Source organism: Eriocheir sinensis, chromosome 55 (genome assembly GCF_024679095.1).
Source record: "Eriocheir sinensis breed Jianghai 21 chromosome 55, ASM2467909v1, whole genome shotgun sequence".
Classification (NCBI taxonomy): Eukaryota; Metazoa; Arthropoda; class Malacostraca; order Decapoda; family Varunidae; genus Eriocheir; species Eriocheir sinensis.
The window spans coordinates 313,632-334,111 of NC_066563.1; the positions used below are offsets into that span (position 1 = coordinate 313,632).

At 43.0% G+C, this 20,480-nt stretch overlaps 1 protein-coding gene across 1 annotated transcript in view; it reads left to right on the forward strand.

The window, feature by feature from the left end:
- The window catches only part of LOC126983825 (twitchin-like), a 194,813-nt gene that overhangs the window by 33,733 nt on the left and 140,600 nt on the right, over positions 1-20,480 (forward strand). Inside the window, exons 4-10 of the mRNA XM_050836955.1 lie at positions 6,498-6,660; positions 9,156-9,297; positions 12,427-12,586; positions 13,311-13,523; positions 14,111-14,240; positions 14,768-14,939; positions 20,361-20,452. Of these exons, the coding sequence (XP_050692912.1) occupies positions 6,498-6,660; positions 9,156-9,297; positions 12,427-12,586; positions 13,311-13,523; positions 14,111-14,240; positions 14,768-14,939; positions 20,361-20,452 (1,072 nt within the window). The remainder of the gene's footprint in view (positions 1-6,497; positions 6,661-9,155; positions 9,298-12,426; positions 12,587-13,310; positions 13,524-14,110; positions 14,241-14,767; positions 14,940-20,360; positions 20,453-20,480) is intronic.

Consider the following 20,480-nt stretch of genomic DNA (forward strand, 5'->3'; position numbering starts at 1 on the left):
CAAAGTTATTCCAGTTATTAAAGAAACACCAGAAGACAGTGCAAGTACCCAATATGACACGTCGGAAGCAAATAGAGACAGTTGTGCATCCTCCCACACCCACAAGGCAAACCTAGAGATTCCACTTATCAGAGAGGCACCCAAAGCTCTTTACAGTGCTAACAGAGAAACAAAGACTAAGCGAGACAGTGCCTTTATCGAGATAGACACTTCCCTGCTAAAAAGAGACAGTGCAGACAATGGTGCTCCGGATCACGAGACAGGAAAGTGCAAACGTGTTAGGGTTTTGAGAGAGGACAGTCCCGAAGGCGTGTCTGTGCCGATCATACGAACAGATCAACCGAACCTAGGGACGAGAGGAGACCAAAAAGAGGAGGCGGGAAAAGTTCAGAAACTATCTCCTGATGATAAAAATTTGTAAGTTTTCGCCTCAATACTTTTGACTTCTTACTAATAATTTGTGTACAGGAAACCGTCAATATAAAAGAAAAGAAACGACGCATGTCAGAGTTGGATAATATGTTTTCATCTTAGCACTTGGAAAATGCAATTGTATAAAGATTGCTTGTCGCTGTATAACAAGTTTTACTGCTCCAGGAAACATTTTCGCATGAGAGAGAGAGAGAGAGAGAGAGAGAGAGAGAGAGAGAGAGACAGACATACAGTCTCACATAGATACAGCCCGACAGACACAGGCAGTCAGACAGATATTATTAGGTCATCATTATGAAGGACAGAATAGTATTGGCTGGGCTCGGGTGTAATGAGTGTGACGCCTTTGACTGTGAAGTATTGACGGCCGTGAGTCAGCTGGCGGGCACTCGCCGCCACCTCAGCTCGTTAGTCTGCCGTCACCTGTGGCCTTGTCCTCCTCGTTGGAAGATTCCTCTCTCCCTTTGACGCTGTGCTTTTTCTCAACTCATTTAGCTGTTCCATTCTCCGTCTATATTTTGCGCTCTTAAACTTCTCCATTCGCTCACGTTATTTACTCCTTACTCCACCAAACATTAATTCTATTTGATATACTTTTGTTTTTACGCTCTACTCTTATATAGCGACTTGACTCTACGTTTATTTTTTTAGCTCTTAAGTTATCCATTCGGTTGTTGTTTACTCTTTACTTTTAATTATAATGACTCCATTCGATGATACTTTTACTTATTATTTCTAAGCTCAAGATTTTTCCTCCCCACTCTCATATAACTTATTTATCTCGACCATGAGTTGACTATTTGCAACTTTAAGCTTCTGCTCTATTTGGCTGTGTTTACTCTTCACTCTCATAAACATCAACTCCACTCGACCATGTAACTACTTTATAAATTTGTTAAACTCAGTATTTTTACTACCTAATATCTTAGCTCCATTCGATTGCACTTTTACCTTTTTCTCAAATTTCAATAGCTTGGCTTGTTACTCTCAAACCAGCTATTCGGCTATACTATATAGTTTTACATTTAACTCATCAAACCTGAATGCTTACATCTCTTCGACTTCACTTTTCCATTTTAATCACCCACACCTCGTCACTTAGTTCTCGTATTTCTCATTTTTTATCTATTTTTTCCTACTTTTAACTAAGATCTATAATTGACTAGTGTTGTTGCTCTTTACATTCTCAAACGTAAACTCGATGGATATATTTTTTTTCAGACCTAAATACCTCTAACCCCTTAATGTATCTGTACCTCATTTTAGTTATGAATGAGATCGAGGAGTTATTGGTCTCGCTCTGTACTCGTAAATCACCGCCTTCATATGTCTGTGGTACACGGCCTTGCACGGCTCATTTAAACTTCAGGTGTTAAGTTAGCTGTCGCAATGAATCAACAGGTATCACCCAATTATTTCTAGTAATTGCTCTTCTCGTTAATCATAAAGAAGGTCACGATATTAAAGTATGCCCGTAAGCCTTATTATTTTTCTTCATCATAGAGATCCACTGGTAAGAGTCTAGTTTGATTTAGTATTTCTTTGGACACTTTCGCTTTAGCTTTTTTATATAACTTTTCCGCATATTTCCTCCTTTTTTTCAAGTATGGTACGAGCCAGGCCTTATTTAGTATTATACAAGTTATTAAGTAATCATTTACCTATTTACCAAGTACATTTTGTGATCTACAAATATTGTACACAAGTAAATATATTAGCTAGTCGTATTTAGCACTCCACAGTAGACGTTTCCTTTATAGAATATTTTTGTGTGTTCTGGTTAGTATGGGACGAGTTTGGTCATAGTTAAAATTTGGGACACTGCCTGTATTGCTTCCATTTTTTACTCTGTTTGGAATGGGATGAAGTTGGTTTTTTTTAAGTATTTGCTAACATTTTGGACATTTCCTCTATAGCTTACATTCTTCTACGCTGGTTGGTATAAAAATAATTTGATTTTATTGCGTATATCATGAGACATATCCACTATAGCCTTCTTTTCTTTTACCTTGGATGGTATCAGAAGAGTTTGGTCTTATTTCGTATTATCGTGAGACATTTCCTCTACAGTTTACTTTTTTGTGTGCGCTGCTTTACATTAGGACAAATTCTGTCGTGTTTAATATTCAGGGAACTCACTGTTTGGCTTCCTTCCCCGTATACTGACGAGTCTTCTGGCGTGACTCATCTGAACGAGAGTCTTGCACACAGTCACAGTCCCTTGAGGTGCATCGCGTCTATAAATGAATTAGAAAAAGAGAGAGTGAATCCTTCTCTTTATTTAGCTCGCACCCAGATGACTCAGCCACTTAAAGATTCGTTCACCCTACTTTGCCAGCCCTTCACGCCATCGGCACTCCTCTCCCCCCTCTCATCCATTCTTCTCCCCTTCCTCATCCACACACACCCATCCTTCCTCTTCTTTTCTCATCCACTCCACCTTTTATTTCTTCCATTTCCTTCCACCTTCACCTTTCCACTTCTAAAACACTGATATTATACCCATCCACCTCTCACGCTTCCTTTTCCTCCCTTCTTCATTTCATCCTCCTTCCTCTTTTTCCTCAATACTCCTCAGTTCTCATTTTCTCCACCTATTGATTTTCCTTTTCCTTCTACATTTTTCAACTCCACAAACACCCACCTCTCACCTCTTTCAACATCAGAATATCTCCAACGGCACATTTTCTTTCACCTCCCTCACCTCCACCTCCTCTCTCCCTCACCCCTTCAATATGCCACCCTCATCCAACTGCTCTCTTCCTCTTCGCTCTCCCTCCTCACCTCCCTCCAACCCTTTGCCTTCTAAAGCTATAAATAAGAATAGTCAACTTGGCTTGGATAGATGAATATATTTACTCTGCTCCCGCGAAGCCTTTTAAGATATTACCTCAAAGACTTAAATGAGTGACTTTATTTATCTTTATGTCTCTCTCTCTCTCTCTCTCTCTCTCTCTCTCTCTCTCTCTCTCTCTCTCTCTCTCTCTCTCTCTCTCTCTCTCTCTCTCTCTCTCTCTCTCTCTCTCTCTCTCTCTCTCTCTCTCTCTCTCTCTCTCTCTCTCTCTCTCTCTCTCTCTCTCTCTCTCTCTCTCTCCAAACATTCCTACAGCCAAGCCTCATCTCACTTTTTCGCCTTCGTTTTATTTCCATCGAATATTACCTGCTAATGAGTTTTTCTGACGCTCACCTGCTCGGTTGTGAACGCACCTGTCGCCCCCCACACCTGGTGAGGGGGAAGGGGCGGAGGGAAAGATGGAGGGGAAAAAGAGGGAAAGGGACAGGAAATGGGAAAGGGGAATATGTTGCAGTGATGGGGGGAAGAGGAGCAGGAGAAAGAGGAGGACGAGGAGGAGGAGGAGGAAGAGGAGGAGGAGGAGGAATTTGAAGGTAATGTAGGAGGAAGTGACAACTGTTTAACACACACACACACACACACACACACACACACACACACACACACACACACACACACACACACACACACACGTATGTTATTGATTCATGCATAAAAAAATGTATCTTTTCTTATATATCCTTATGCCACCAAGTGAGTTAGTCGAGTCTGCCTGTCTGTCTGTATGTATGTATGTATGTCTGCATATGTTTATGTATGTATGTATGTATGTGTATATGTATGTATGTATGCATGGATGTATGTCTGCCCGTCGGTATGTGAGTCTGTCTGTCTGTCCGTTGGTACTGTGGTAATGAGTCTGAGCTTTCTTTAGTTTTCTTTTTAATGTGCATTTTGAAAGTATTTTACGTACATATTATTTAAACCGTGTAATCCTATCTTGGAGAAGGTCAGGTAAGTTTGTGTAAAGTATTGTAAGATTGATAATGACATTGCACGTATCATTTGTTCAACCAATCATCTTCGTCCTCCTCCTTCTCCTCCTCTTCCTACTCCTCCTCATTATCATCATCATCATCATCATCGTCATCATCATCCTTTCATCATTACCATCACTATTATTATCCTTATTATCTGCCTCCTCCTTTTTTTCCTCGTCCTTCTTCTCCTCCTCCTCTTCATCAAGCACTTCTAATATAATCTTCATCGTCACTATCTGTATCATCTTTATCATCTTTTTTTATCTTTATTCGTATTATCATCATCATCATCATCACTACATCATCATCATCATCATTCTGTCCCTTTGACCAACACTGTTCAGATCGCCACTAGCCCTCCACTGGTTAGGTATTATTTCGGTAATGTTCTTACTCTCTCACAATTCTTTCTCTTTCGCTCTGTTACATACTCATTCCTTTCTCTACGTCTTGCATTTAATATTTAACAAAAACTCAATTGTTGGTTCCTTTTCTGTGTTCTTTTATATTTCTTGTTAATGTTCTTTGTTCTTTTCCTTCAGTGTCATTTTTACTGTTACTCGTCTCACGTTCTGACCAATACATGTTCCTTACTTAACTGTCTTATTAGCTCGTATCTACGCGTATATTTATCCTCCTTTCTATCTTATGTTATAGGTTTAATTCATGTCAAATTTTCTGGTTTATGTTCTAGAATCCTTCACTTGTTAAATGTTACTTAATATCTCATTTTACTTCATATTTGTTCAATTTTCCTTTGTTTTATGTTTCCCTAGCTCTGTTTAATGGTTCATTATCTTGGTGTTATTTAACTCTCCCATTCATGCTCTCTGTCTCATAATAAACTGCTTTCTTTTTCACATTCATTTTTTTTCATTTTTTATCATCCAATTTTTGTAAAGGTTTAATTTCACGTTTTCCGTTTTGTGTTTTCCCACATTTATTCGCTCTATCTTCACTTCCTTGTCAATATCTTTCATTTCATTATTGATTATTATATTTCCTTCGTTTATTGTTTCCATAATCGTTCAGTATTAATTCATTTTCGTTCATTGTTCTTCAAGAGTTGTTTAGTATTTTTCTTTCTTCAACGTTCTCTCTCTATTTTCGTGGTCAGGCGGCGGCGTTACTCGTTCCATGGCACCTGTGTTCCATGTTTCATCGTGTTTCATTTATTGTTTGCTCCATGTTTTCATTGTTTCCTTTATTTTGTGCGTTAGGACCACCAGCATTACCACCACACCATCATCATTATCACCACTGTTACCACCATCACTATCACCAGCATTACCACCACACCATCACTACTTCTGCATCACCACCATCACCACTGTCATCCTCACCACCTCTGCATCACCACCATCATCACTACCACGTACCTTTACTTACCGTTACTACTTCATACACAATTAGTTGAAAACCCTCTTCGCTACACAATCACTACTTTTCCTTTTCATCTTTTTTTCCTTAACTGCCTCTTCCCTTTCTTCACCATAATCATCACCATCATCAGCATACACACATCCCACACCACAAGTTCTCTTCATCTTCAAATATACCGATGTCGTGAGCCTACCTTTTACCTTCTTCTTTCCTCAATCTTCTTCTTCTTCCCTTATTCCCACCTTAACGCGGATCTTTCTCTTCTGTCCCATCATTCCTAATATCGTATCGCTCTCTCTATTGTATCGTTCATCGTAGTTTTTCTTCATCTCTTGCAAACATGATGATGGCAGATTTTTACTTTACAATCTTTCACCCATTGTTACTTCATGACCCCTGCATCCCACTCCTCTCTTTTCCTTTTCTCTTTATCATTTCACCCTCCTCTCCTCGCTGTCCCTCATCTTCGCCTCTTGCAGACACGATATTGACGGATCTCTACTTTAGCCTCCCCTCCAACGTTACTTCACGACCATTGCATTCCACTCCTCACAATCCTTTTATTCTTATCCTTTTAACCTTTCACCTTCAGTCTCCCTCCTTCCTCACAGCTGCTCATCTCTGCCTCCCGTAGATATATTGATGGCACGTTTGTCATTGCACCATCTTATTCTACTCATTATCACCACGACCACTGTATTCCATTCTCTCCTTTTCTCCTCCTGCCATCCTCTCACTGTTGACTTCACATCCATTGCATCCCATACTTCCCTTTTCCTTTTCCTACTCTCCCTCCTTTAGGTCCATTCACTGTCCCGCTCACAGTTGCTCCTATTCCTCCTCCTCAGACAAATCGATGGCCTGGCGCCCACCTTTGCCAAGAAGCCTGTCATCAAGCAGGAGGATGGAGGGAAGCACATCAAGTTCGAATGCCGTGTTCTCGCTGATCCTAAACCGACCATCACTTGGTACCGCGATGGAGTCAAGGTGCAAGAGTCCGCGCGGTGCAAGGTGAGTATCCATTGGTGCTGACACAGGCGACTGAGGGGTGTTGATGGAGTCGTTAGAAGGTTGGTTAAGAGTTATCCACACGTGTTTATTGGGGCAGTATTCCCGGCTGTTTACACGGGAAAGTGAGGGTTATATGGGAGCTACTCGAAGGTTAATTGAAGGTTATCCACAGGTGTTTAAAAGAGGGAGTATTCATGACTGTTTACATGGTAAACAGAGGGTTGTATAAGGATCCATTAAAAGGCTAATTTAAGGGTACCCACAGATGTTTCCAAGGCGAATAGACATATCGGAGCATCGTTTCTTAACCTGGGCGTGCTATTACCCCCAAGATGATAGTGTTTTAGCAAGGTAGTCTCTACAATAAAATTGTAAAGGATGTTGACGACCCTAACCCTTATGTCTTTAAGTGCTGAACTGCCGATCCTGAGGCACAAAGGTGTTGAAGTTCAAAAGGGTTACGAAACGCTGAATTAGAAGGTAGAATCTGAAGCTGCTGAAAAGGGAACAGGGTGGTGCAGTAGAAAGAAAAGATTGAACAGGGTTGCATTGAAGAGAAATAGTAAGCAGAAAAGGACATAATGGTGCCAGATAAAAACTGCTACTAAGATGAAAATAAAAAAAAAATAAATAAATAAAAAAAAAAGGATATTGGACTAGTTAGTCTCTAAGTGCCCACTTGAGATGATATGTGTTGTGATGCACTCCTAGAAAACTTCACCTTAGTGTAGATATGTTTCTGTTCCTTCGAACCTCCTGCCCCTCAGCCACATCCTTGCACCCTCGGCCCCGCCTCTCCACACCCATGTTTACACCACACACACGTCCAGGTAAACACACCTTCACGGGTCACCTGGCTCCCCCCACACCTTAGCCTCGCCCTCACTTGTGTCACGTTGATCATAACACACCTGTGATCAAAGCCACCCGCACACATCACACACCTGCCTCACACACACACACACACACATAAGTGCGCACGCGTACACGCTCATCCATACATGCGACACCTCGAATCAGTGCATGTACCCACAAACACGCACCTGCCACTTTGTCACCTGTCAGTACACACCTTCTGCCGCGCGTCCCCAGGACGTGACAGCTGTCAGTACACACCCTCAGCGCATGACACCTGCTCCTAAGTGGTGGCGGCAGGTGAGGACTGTCAACCTGCTGGCCTATGACACTTTGAGGAGTTTGCGTCACCCCTGAAGGAGTTTTGCGTCGCACTCCGCACCTGCCTCTCATTCACATACCACATAAGTAAAATGTCTCACCGCACACGACACACACACGTACTCTATCTATCTACCTATTTACTATCTTAACACTTCAGGAAACATTAGCATATCTACTACACACCTGCTTCCTCTTTGCATCTTTCTCGCTAACTTAACACACCTGGAGAAGCTATCATCTTACACTGTACAACTGCTTTACACCAACACCTCCATCCTCCGTACTTTTAATACTCCTGACTGAGGTTTGACCCGCCACCAAACACCGGTCTGCCTCCTGCACCTTCAATTCCTTTTTAACACATCCGAAAAGTCATTACCTCATACCACACACCTGTCCAGCCTCCCTTCATTATTCACTTTCCTGCCTGATACACCTGATGAAATTCTTACCTCACCCCAAACACCCGTCTTTCCCCTACACTTTCCTATAATCCTTTTAACACAGCTGGAAAGTCATTACGTCATGCCACACCCCTATCCAGCCTCCCTTTCTCATCCACTTCTATAACCGATACACCTGTTTAACGTTTTCTTACCAACACAGCTGTTTATCTTTACCCTTTCCTTTCACCTCCGTTGTACACCTTGCGACGTGATCACCTTCCACCATTCTGTATTGGTCTTTACACATTACCTTCATCCGCATGGCAAACGCAACATTTTTCATCATACTAACCAGTTTTTCTTTCCCCCTTTATTTTCCTTTTCATTCTTCCCTCTCTCTCCACCATACTCGTGCATATCATTTCACATTTTCCACCTGACGAGCCTTACTTTATCCTTCCTACTCACATCGAATACACCTGCAGCAAATCCTATCTCACACTACACCTGTTTCCCCCTACACCTTTAATTACTCTTTGCACCTTTGCACTCTTTGCCCTCACACCACACCAGCTTTTCCCTACGTTTCCCTCCCCTACTCCTTATATGACCCTAGTAAGTATGCCCTCTCGTCACACCTGTTTCCCCCTACACCTTTACTTACTCTTTGCACCTTTGCTCTCTTTGCCCTCACACCACACCAGTTTTTCCCTACGTTTCCCTCTCCTACTCCTTATACACCCTAGTAAGAATGCCCTCTCGTCACACCTGTTTCCCCCTACACCTCCCTCTCTTACTTCTCAAGCACTTTACGAAGTCCTCTCACAACACACTACCCATACACCTCCCTCTCCTACAAGATACACACTCTAGCAAGCAAAACTCTCACGCCACACCGCTGACGACCCTCCCTTCTCTTCCTCGCTGCAGGTGGTTATCGAGAAGGATGAGAACTCGTACTACGTGACGATGCCGCTGATGAACGTCACTGTAGAGGACGCTGGCAAGTACAAGGTGACAGCCAAGAACGAACTCGGGGAAAGCAGCGCCTCCATCAGTCTGAACTTCGACAGTAAGCATTGGTTTAATCTCTTTTCCTCGTCTATTTTTATATATATTGCTTGTTTTACAGGTCTAGAAGCTCTTTGAAACAGGTCTCCTAGAAGCTCAATGAAAGTCACATAGAAGCTCAGGATCCTTAAAAGTCTCCTCTCACAGGTGTTCCTCAGAGTAGTACATGTCACAGCTGCAGTGTTAGCAAGACAGCACCATTTTTTTATATCAGTTTATATCCACTTCATCCGAGGACCAAAGCTCTTTGTACAGATGAGCGGAGTAGCTGTCCACCTGAAACCGCGATGATCAAATAGCGTTCCAATTATATCCACCTTTGTGCATCCAAAATTTTGAATTCGCGTCAGTCTATTGGTGGAGTGACCCTTTTCAGCTTTTTTGTGTATTGCTTTTTCTCTGGTGGATTTGTCTGACTTCATTCCTTTTCGTAAATGGCCCTTATTAAAGTCAATGACCCATATAAATATAATAGACCCATATAAATGTAATAGCTAAACTTCAATCACATGCAATATCCGCTCCTCCCTTAAATTAGATGAGTAACTATTTTAATGGATTCAAACTGTTCTAGGTAAACTTTTAGTTTTAAACTACTAGATTTACACTAGTCTTAACTTCGTGTTGCTTTCCTAGTTTAAAGTTAAAACTAGTAGACTTAATACCCTCTTAAAACAGCATCCTTATAAATGTGTTAAAGATCCCATAAGCTTCATCTTGCAGTAAATTAGATGACGGAAGAGAAATACCTAACTAAGCAATAAGGTAAATATTAGTCCCTATGTGTTCCACCTTCACCTACTATGTCCCATTGCATCCTACGGTGTTCCAAGACTCCTACTTTTCATTACCTTCCTGCATCTTATTACATCCAACGTATCCTACCATGTCCGTTGATCCCGATGCGTCCAACCGTATCCTACTCTTCACCTTATTCCTCAGTGTCCTTGACCCTCCTCCTGCATCCTACTTTTCCCTTTATATCCCCTGTCTCACCGTGACCTCTATCTTTGTGAACTGTATGTGTGATGAGAGAGAGAGAGAGAGAGAGAGAGAGAGAGAGAGAGAGAGAGAGAGAGAGAATCGTCATAAAACATATTTACTTGAGATTGTATGTTTGGAGAAGCAATGGGTGGAAAGGGATCTGGTGTGTGTGTGTGTGTGTGTGTGTGTGTGTGTGTGTGTGTGTGTGTGTGTGTGTTCGCGTACACCTCGTGCTTAAATTCCCTCCCCATTCGTCCCTTCCTCTCCCTTCCTCCCCCTTCCTCCTGCCAGAATCGCCTCCCGCATGAGTCTTACAACCTAACACCAAACAGCCTTCACCAGCTCGCCTGTTCTTCGTCAGGGGCTCAGCTGGTACCCGTGGCATTTGTTCTCTTGAATGATCTCAGGTGGACTAACAATCTTACCTCATGGGAAGATGGTAATGAAAAATAGCCCGATTACACCCATTTTAATCTGTGGCACTAATAACTTTACTTTTCCCTTGTTTGTGTATGTATGTCAAATTAATAGAAAGCGCATGTACACAGTTATAACCGATCTGGAATAGTATCCAAAGGAAGTATGTGGCTAAAACTAAAACGACAAAATATGGCAAAAAGTACTAATTCGATCCGTGCTCCACCTCTTGCGGATTATTCTCCAGAAGGCTGACAAGGAGAATTTAGCGTGAAAGACACAACCTAACACACGTTAATACAGGCGGACGCTGAGATGTACCGTCGTGTTCTCTGGCGGCAACGGTGACGCACTTACTAAAAGAAAGAAACATGTTAGTGAGATCGCCAACCGATATTTACGCTACTTATATTTTCAAGTTACACGTATCACATGTCTTCATTCCTTCATTCCAGTTTCTTAATTTATTTTGAGGAATGTTATTTTGTTCTCATCCATCACTTTCATGTTTATTCTTATGTTCAGTTGTATTTTCCTATATTCATATTTTGCACTGACTTTAATGTGATTTCTTGATATATAGTTAAGTTTTCTTTGAGTTCCATTGAAAACTATTATTTTATAATCAGTATTATTCACCTCAGGATTTATTAAGACCATTTGTTTTTGTTTTCTTGATCTCCATGTGATTGGCTTTTAATTTTGGCTATTTATTTATGTTGAACAGATTTTCTTTCAGTTTCCTATTATTTCTTATGTATGATTTATTGCATTATTATTTTTTAATTATCATTATCATCATTATCATTATCATCATCATTACCATTATCATCATCATTGTCAGTGATGGGTCAGATTGCAAACCAAAGGAAACCATTTTTTCGTAAGCTATATACACCTCAAAGAAACATTATCCAAAATTTCTATACAATCCTCTTACAACTCCTAAAGAACTTCTTATCGAATCAGGTGTTCCTTTGTGTTGCTCCCCTTACCTGTGTAGCAGGTGGGCGGCGGGAAGGCTTGTTTGGCGCTAATAACACCTGCTCAAGTATTAATTGTGGGTGGTGTCTTGTGGTAACATCTTCATCACTCGCCTGCTCCCTACACTAAATCCACTTTCATACTGTTTCTTCTCGATATTCTTATTCGTTTATTTTCCTTTCTTCCTTCCTTCTATGAGCATATCTATCTATTTATCTGTTTATCCATTTATCTATCTCCCTGTCTTTATACTTATCTATCTGTCTACAGCTATCTATCTACTTACATATCTATCTTTTTATCTATATTTATTAATTTATCTCTTTATCTATATATCCATCTGTATGATTTTTCTTTCTTCTTTGTTTCTTTCTTTCTTTCATTTTCTTTGGCATCACGTCATTCATTACCACGTCACATGCATATCTCCAGCTCAGTGTGACTAACCATAATTCTTTTTCCTCCTCCTTCTCCTCCTCCCATACCTGCACCCCCTTCCTTACCGTCCACTTCGTCTGCCCCACATCTTCCCCTCTACCACGCGTCCCTTCCATCCCTGTTCCCTTCCTCCATCCTCCCTCGCTCCCTCATTCCTCTGCTACATCCTCCTCCTCCTCTCCTCCCCATTACTCCCTCCCCTTCCTTCTTCCCCTGTTCCCTATGACCCCCTTCTGCTCCATCCCCCCTCCTCCTCCCCCTTCCCCCTTTGTTCCCCTGCCTCGTGGTCCCCTTGCGGCCCCTGCAGGCTCCTTTATGATGCTCACAGCCGATGAATCGAACCTGCCCAAGAAGGACGGCGTGAAGCCCACCTTTACGGAGCGGCCAAGCATCAAGCAGAGCGAGGATGGAGAGAAGGTGATATTCTCGTGCAAGTGTGTTGGTGACCCGCCGCCGACCGTTGTGTGGTGAGTATATCAGGAGGTGGAGATGCAAGAGGAGGTAGCGGTAGAAGAAAGGGGAGAGGGAGAGGGAGGCGGAAGGGGTAATAGATGTAGAAGATGGGGTGATTGTGGAAATATGGAGTAGATTTAGAGGTAGGAGAAGGGGGAGTGTGGAAATGGGGGAGTAGATTTTGAGGTAGAAGAATGGGGAGTGTGGAAATGGGGGAGTAGATTTAGAGGTAGAAGGATGGGGAGTGTGGAAATGGGGGAGTAGATTTTGAGGTAGAAGAATGGGGAATGTGGAAATAGGGGAGTAGATTTAGAGGTAGAAGAATGGGGAAAGTGGAAATGGGGGAGTAGATTTTGAGGTAGAAGTGGGGGTGTGGAAATAGGGGAGTAGATTTTGAGGTAGAAGGCGAAGTGTGGAAAAGGAGAAGTAGATGGGGGTATTGGGAAGGGTTGGTTCGTTTGTATGTATGAGAGAGAGAGGAAGGTAGATAGAGATAGAGAAATAAACAAACAGCCAGAGAGATAAACACACACACACACACACACACACACACACACACACACACACACACACACACACACACACACACACACACACACACACACACACACACACACACACACACACACACCGGAACATGCAATCCTCAAACCAAACCAAACCAACACTTAATCCCAAGACAAAAAAAAAAAAAAATGTTAAAAAGCCCTTCAACACACCTTTACTATTTACTTGCAGGGAGTTCAAGGGCAAGAAGGTAAGCGAGGATTCAAGGCACGTGATGAAGGTGGAGAAGGACGGGAAAGTGAACTACCTGGTGTCCATGACCATCAGTTCCGTTACCAGCTCGGACGAGGGCGAGTACAAGGCCATCGCTTCCAACAAGATCGGTGAGGGCGTGGCTACCATGAACCTCAACTTCGAAGGGAAAACTGAAGACGATAAGCCCAAGTGAGTGTAGATGAGTGTAGTGCCCTGAAGTTTGGGGTACCAGGTGATGCAAAATAAATCAAAGGGAGACGGGGAAATAAGGGGGAAGTGAACAGGAAAATTTTTTGGTTATTTTTTTTGTTTATAGTCTTTCTTTCGTTTTCTCCTAATCCCTTGCCTTCTATCCCTATGGTACTGTGGTTCTTCTTGCAGTCACATGTCTTTCTTTACCCACGGAGGCAATATACTCACCCTCTCCTTTATTTTTCCAATCATCTCGTTCCTTCATCCATGGAGAAAATACACCTATAGACTCACTCCTGCAGTTTTTCAATCGCCTTCCTCTATCCACGGAGAAAAGATACACTTATTCTCCCCGTCTTCAGCCTCCTCTCTTTTTTCCCTCTATCCCTTAAGAAAAGACATACTCACCCTCTTCTTCAATCACTTTTCTTTCTTCCCTTTATCCACGAAGTAAAGACACACCCACCACTTCTCTAATCGCCTTTCTTCTCTTGTTCCAATAGTAATATCTTCCCAACCATCATCACCAATATTCACCCTCTCAGAGATACTCACACCTTTCCCTCTCCTTCACCCAATCCCAGGGTTCCCGACGCCCGCGCCCCGAGGTTCCCCAAGAAGCCTGAGATCCGGCAGGAGGGGGATAAGCTGGTGATGGAGTGTGTCTTGGAGGCCAACCCGGAGCCGGAGATCACCTGGTACAAGGGCACGGAGGTGAGGACTGAAACACTGACTTTTGTTTTCCTCCCTCTTATGTTATCTCCTTCATCATTATATATTTTTTTCTGAGGTGAGTATTGGCGTGTTAATTTGATCACAGTCTAAGAAAACACAGTCGTTCCAGGCGCAGGATGATGACGTCACACGGTTCCTATATATAACTTAAGATTTACCCCCAAGTTCCAGGGTTATGGAGAAAAATAATGGATAAAGGATAACTCATGTATGGCAAATATAACGTAAGTCAGAGACAGCGGAACCAAGGAGCCTAGAGATAGAATCCTTGATGTGGAGCCGTGTGACGTAATGCGCGAACTGCTTCAAAACTGGAACCAAGAGTGGGATGACTGTGAAGTGTTAGACTGTGGGTTTGTTGAGCCTATCCTTCCCTTCTTTTTCCTTCATTTAGTTCCTTCTTCACCATTACCTACATGCGTTCAGTAGAGTTGCATTTTCACTCACATGCACACTCATCCACCTTTGTAGCCTCCCTCACTCCTTTCCCCGTACGCTGCCCGCAGATCATCAAGGAGCAGGCTCGCATCTCAATGTACAAGAAGATCTGTGAGCGAGACACGTTCATTGTATCTGTGGTGATCGCCAAGCCGGAGGCATCGGATGGTGGGCAGTGGAGGTGCAATGCCTTCAATCCACACGGGGACTCGAACGCGAACATTTCACTGAACTTCGAGAGTGAGTACATATGCTATCCACCTGCCTTCCTATCCACTTTTATCCATCCTCCTGGATTGGAGGTTGGTTCCTCAGTCTCCTGGTTGATTTTCATTGTTTTTTTTTATTCCTATATCCAGCTATTTTATTATTATACCAGTCTAGTTGTCTTTCTCCTGTCTGTCTTCTTTTCTCGTCTCTTTCTCTCTCCGTCTGAGTCTGTCCCTGTTCCGTTTTCTCTTTTTCTCCTCTTTTGTCTCTTCTTTTGGTATCGTTCGTATATTTGTTGGTTTTTGTTACCCTGTGCCCGCCTGTCCCCGTTCTCCATTACCTCCTCCTCCTTGTCCTTCTCGTCCACCTTTCGTCCTCGTGTCACTGTCCATGTCACCGTCGCCATGTCCCTGTTCTATTGTCACTGTCCTCTTTGAGTGATGCTGTCCCGTCCGTTGTTCTCTTGTCCTCTCGTCCTTTTGTCCTCTTGTTACAGTCCATTGTCCCTGTTTCACTGTCCAATGACCTCTTGTCACTGTCTTTTTCCTCTGTACGTGCTCTCCTGTCACTGTCCGTTGTCCTACTGTTAGTCTCCTTGTCCTGTTGCCACTTTCCTTTGTCCTTACCATTGTTATGAAGTTCTCCTGCCTGTCCTTTGGTCCTTGAAGTCCTACGTTCACGATCCATTGTCCTACAGCTACTCTCCTGGTCCTATTGTCACTGTCCTCTGTCCTTATCACCGCCCTGAAGTCTGTCACTGTCCTTTTGTCCTTGAAGTCCCATTGTCACCGTCTGTCCATTGGTCACTCTCATTGTCACTGTCCCAAGCATCACTGTCCTGAGGAAGTCACTGTGAAATTAACACGCCCACTACATCTTTATCGTCCTCGTCTCTGCTTTGTAGTTATTGTCCATAAGTCTCGTCACTGCTGGAGTGGACGTGGTACTCATAACTGCCTGCGTCACTGTCCGCCACTGACCTTGTTTCCGTCTGTCGCTGTTACTGTCCTCGTCTTATCTGTCTGGTGTCACTGTCCGTCCTGGTCCGTTGTCACTGTTCATGTTTTTGTCCGTTCTGTCTTTGTCCGTCCTGGTCCGTTGTCACTGTATTTTTGTCCTCGTCACCGTCCGTCCTGGTCCGTTGTCACTGTAATTTTGTCCTCGTCACTGTCCGTCCTGGTCCGTTGTCACTTTTTGTTTGTCCTTGTCCTTGTCCGTCCTCGTCCGTTGTCACTTTTCTTGTTGTTGTCAGTTTTGTCCTTGTCACTGTTCGTCCTTGTCCGTTGTTACTGTTCGTGTTTTAGTCTTTTGTCCTTGTCGCTGTCCGTCCTGGTCCTGTGTCACTGTTTTTAGTCCGTTTTGTCCTTGTCACTGTCCGTCCTGGTCCTGTGTCACTGTCTTAAGTCCGTTTTGTCCTTGTCACTGTCCGTCCCGGTCCGTTGTCACTTCATAATTATGTCCGTACTGTCCTTGTCTCTTTCTGTCACTGTCTGTTAGTTTCAACGTCTTTGTCAGTGCTGGTCCTTGTTCCTGTTCTCGTCTGTCCGTGCCACTGTCTTCGTCTCGTCCTCGTCACTGCCTTCACTACTGTCCACTCACTGTCCGCGTCAAACCATCTTCCGCAATGTTACTTCCCTTGTCAGTGCGTCACTTTCTTCCATTGTGTCTGTCACCGTCTATTTCCTGCCCATATGGTACTGTCCTCTCTTTTATCCGTCACTGTCTAATATTAATTTAACTGTCTTTGTTCTCATCATTTTCACATGTCTTCCTCACTTTCATTGTCCTCGTCACTTTCCAGCTGCCCTCGTCTCATTCTCCTTTGTCCTCGTTTGTCACTTTCCTTTGTCTGCATTACTTTCCTATTGTCCTCGTCGTTTTGAGCCGTCCTCGTCCTCGTATGTCACTTTCCATGTCCGTCACCTCTCCTCGTCACTCATTTTGTCCCCGTCACTCCCATATCCTCGTCACTCTCCTTTGTCCTCGTCACTTTCCAATGTCCTCGTCTATTTCCTCGTCATTTTCCTTTGTCCTCGTCACTTTCCAATGTCCTCGTCTATTTCCTCGTCACTTTCCTTTGTCCTCGTCACTTTCAGTTATCCTCGTCACTCCCTAAGCCTCGTCTAAGTCCTCATCACCTTTCCATGTCCTCGTCACTTTCCTTTGTCCTCGTCACTTTCAATGGTCCTCGTCACTCCCTAAGCCTCGTCTAAGTCCTCATCACTTTTCCATGTCCTCGTCACTTTCCTTTGTCCTCGTCACTTTCCCATGTCTTCGTCTATTATACCGTGTTCTCGTCCACGCCTCCCTGCTTGTCACTGTCCTCGTCCTACCTCGTCCAAGTGCCTCCCACGTCCTCGTCAGTGTCCTCGTCCCTGTCCTCGTCTGGTGTGCACTGTCCCATTGCCCTCGTCACTTACTTATTGACTTACTTGAATTATTTCTTGCCATCTTTTTCCTCCCTCACACACTCCCCTTCCTTACTCCCCTTCAAAAGAATAATATTAATAAAAAGAGATTTACTTGCTATCTTATTCGTAACATTTATTATCATTATTATTATTATTATTATTATTATTATTGTTGTTGTTGTTATTGGTATGCTTTTATTTCAGACTAATCTATTTTTCTTCACATTGTGTATGTTTGGTTTTTTAGATTTGTAGATGATTATCATAACATTTTTTACACTCATTTTTTGGTATGGATTTTGTCTTTTTTATCTTATTTTCGGTTGCGAATCGTTTTGCTTTCGTTACTATTTCGTTTTGGTTGTGTGTTTTTTCCGTCATGCATATTCACTTATGTATGGCGGGTGTTTTTTTTTTAATACTGTTATCATTATTATTATTATGGCTGTTGTTACTGCGTATATATTTTTCAGTTTTTTTTTCTTTTTCTATACGATGTTTGGATATTTTCATTTTATTTTGGCGTGTTTGTTGCTGTTGGCTGTTTGACGGTTGGCAGTTTGTTGTGATTTTATTTTACACTTTTCATACCTTGTTGGTTTTCCCTCCAAGTTTTCGTTCATCTTTTTAATTTTTTGTTTTACCTTTTTTTAGTGTGTTTTAACAGCGTCGCGTGTCTAGGGGCGTGGCTTGGGGCGGGCTGTTCTCTTTGTCCTTGTCTGCCTGTCCTTGTCCGTGTCATTGTCCGTCCGTGTGTCCGTCTGAACCCTCCTTGTATGTGTGTTTGTCCGTCACTGATTTTGTCCTCGTCCTCCTGTCCGTCCTTGTGCGTGTCCCTGTCCGTGAGTTTGCCCTTTTGTCCTCGTCAGCCTGTCCTTGTCCGTGTCTTTCCGTAGGGCTGTCCTTGATTCATCCCCAAGTTTGTCCGTGTGTGTCCGTGCGCCTGTCCTCGTCCCCCTCCCCCTGTAGAACGGACAGGCGGTGTGTCCTTGTGTCCGTCCAACAACCCTTTGAAGTTCTGTCCGTGTGTGTCCTTCCCTACGTGGTGTCCGTCCGTAGAGTGTCCGTGTGTCCGTAAGTGTGTAGGTCTGTCAGCTAAATCTTTACCCCTGTAGTGTAACATTTAAAGAAGAGCCAATTTTGCTTTGATGCAGTAAACTTTTTTGCATTCATTCCATCCTCGAATAGTTTTGATGGACTGATTCGTTGACTTCACTTGATTAGCTGATTGGTATAAATTTGCAAGTCAACACACACTAGAAAGAAAGGTCATGTCTCATCTTCATGGCTAAAAAGTAAAGATACAGTACTGTAATGGATAAAATAATTGGCTTAGACAAAACTCCATTCATTCATACTTTTACCCATGTAGGAATTCCAGATGATAAATAAACGAAGAAATTAAACTCAGTAATAAACTAAGTTGGTCCTCAAAGTGTCACCCAAATTTGTTAACCTCCCACCATAACCTTAGGAGAAGATCAACGTTTTTAGGTTTAGCTACAGAGACTTCTTCGACTGTTCAGGTGACAAGCGCCCGTCAGCCTCTGGAAAACGGTGCCTGAAGGTAATGTATGGAATGATAACAATACTCTTAAGCTCACTTCTTTTCCTCCCTTGACGCTGCCGCCGGCGAGCTTTCGTTCTCGTCTTCGTTTCGTCTCATCTCTCCGTCAGGATTCGTCGGTTTTTCTCACTTTTTCGCGTTTATGTTTTCGATTTTTATACATTTTTTTAGGGATAATGTGTTACCTTGCTGTAGCATCGTCGTTCTGGAATGAATAAGTAAGGAAAAAGGGCAAAAATACGTCAACTCCCCTTATGTGAGATATTTTTCGTGAAGACGTCAGTTGTTTCAAAAGCGAAGTGGAGATTTTTTTTTTTTTTTCGTTTTTGAGTGAGTGGCGCAGCGAACCAGGCCGGTGAGACTGCCTGAGACGGTGGCGTGTTTGTGTAGGGAAGTGAAGAAGAGTGAAATTTAGAAGAGTGAAACCTAGGAGAGTGAAACGTAGGGGAGTGAAACAAGTCTAGTTGAGTGAAGGAGAGTGAAACCTAGAGAGTGAAACAGACCTAGGAGAGTGAAACATAGCCTAGCATAGGAGAGTGAAGGACAGTCGAAAGTAGGATAGTGAAACTTAGAGGAGTGGTATATATGAAATGTTATGGCTAGGAGCGTGAAACAAGCTGTAAATTATTAGAAATATGGAGATTGAAATGTAGGCGAGTGAAGAAGTGTGAAACTTAGGAGTAAATAATGAAACGTATTAGTGAAGAAGTGTGAAACGTAAAAGTAGAGCACAGTGAAACGAGTGAAGAGTGAAACTTTTGCAAGTGAAGAAGAATGAAAATTTGGAGTGAAGAAGAGTGAAACTTTTGAGTGTCGAAGAGTGAAACTTTAGATTAAAGTTGAGAAAGCAGAACATAGGTTAATGACCTTGTGGAAACTGACAAGAGTGAAGATGATCAGGAGACTAGAGGAGAGTGAAGTGTTGAGAAGTTCGGGATAGCTAAAACTAGAAGAGTGAAAGTTACCACGAAAGAATGAAGCTAACTAGGAGAAGAAAGATATCAGAAAGTATAGGAAAGAGGAAAGCCTACTAGAAGAGCTATCTTGTAAGAAAGAGAGCAACCTTTTAGCAGAAAGAGGAGGAACTGGGAAAGAGTTAAGACTAATGAGAGAAAGAGAGAGAAGAATAAAAGGGAGTGGAACTTATTAGGAAAAAGAGGGAGAACTAGGAAGGAGCATGTTCGGGCCTTGATATATCCCACCACGCGGCCAAGGCTAGCGGTGGAGTCTGCTGAGGCACCCCATCCAACAGATCACATCTCTTTAAACTTCCAAAGTCACGCAGAGCCTCGCCCCAGGGAGAGTCTCACTTAGTGGCGGGGCATCTCCTCCAAGGGTGGTGTGAAGGTGCGAGGTGTGGGTGTACTGGAGGAGATGTGTGGCGGCGGGGTGTGTAGCGGCGTAGTGTGTGGTAACAGCCCCGGATTTCCACATTTCGGGACGTGTCACTCTCACGCTTTTCACACTTTCCAGAGGGCAAGATCGTGCCTGAAGGCTTTGCTCCCACCTTCCTGGACAAACCCTCAATCATCCCCAATGAAACGGGCACGATGATCACCATGAAGGTACGTTATCCCGTTTTATTTTTGTCCT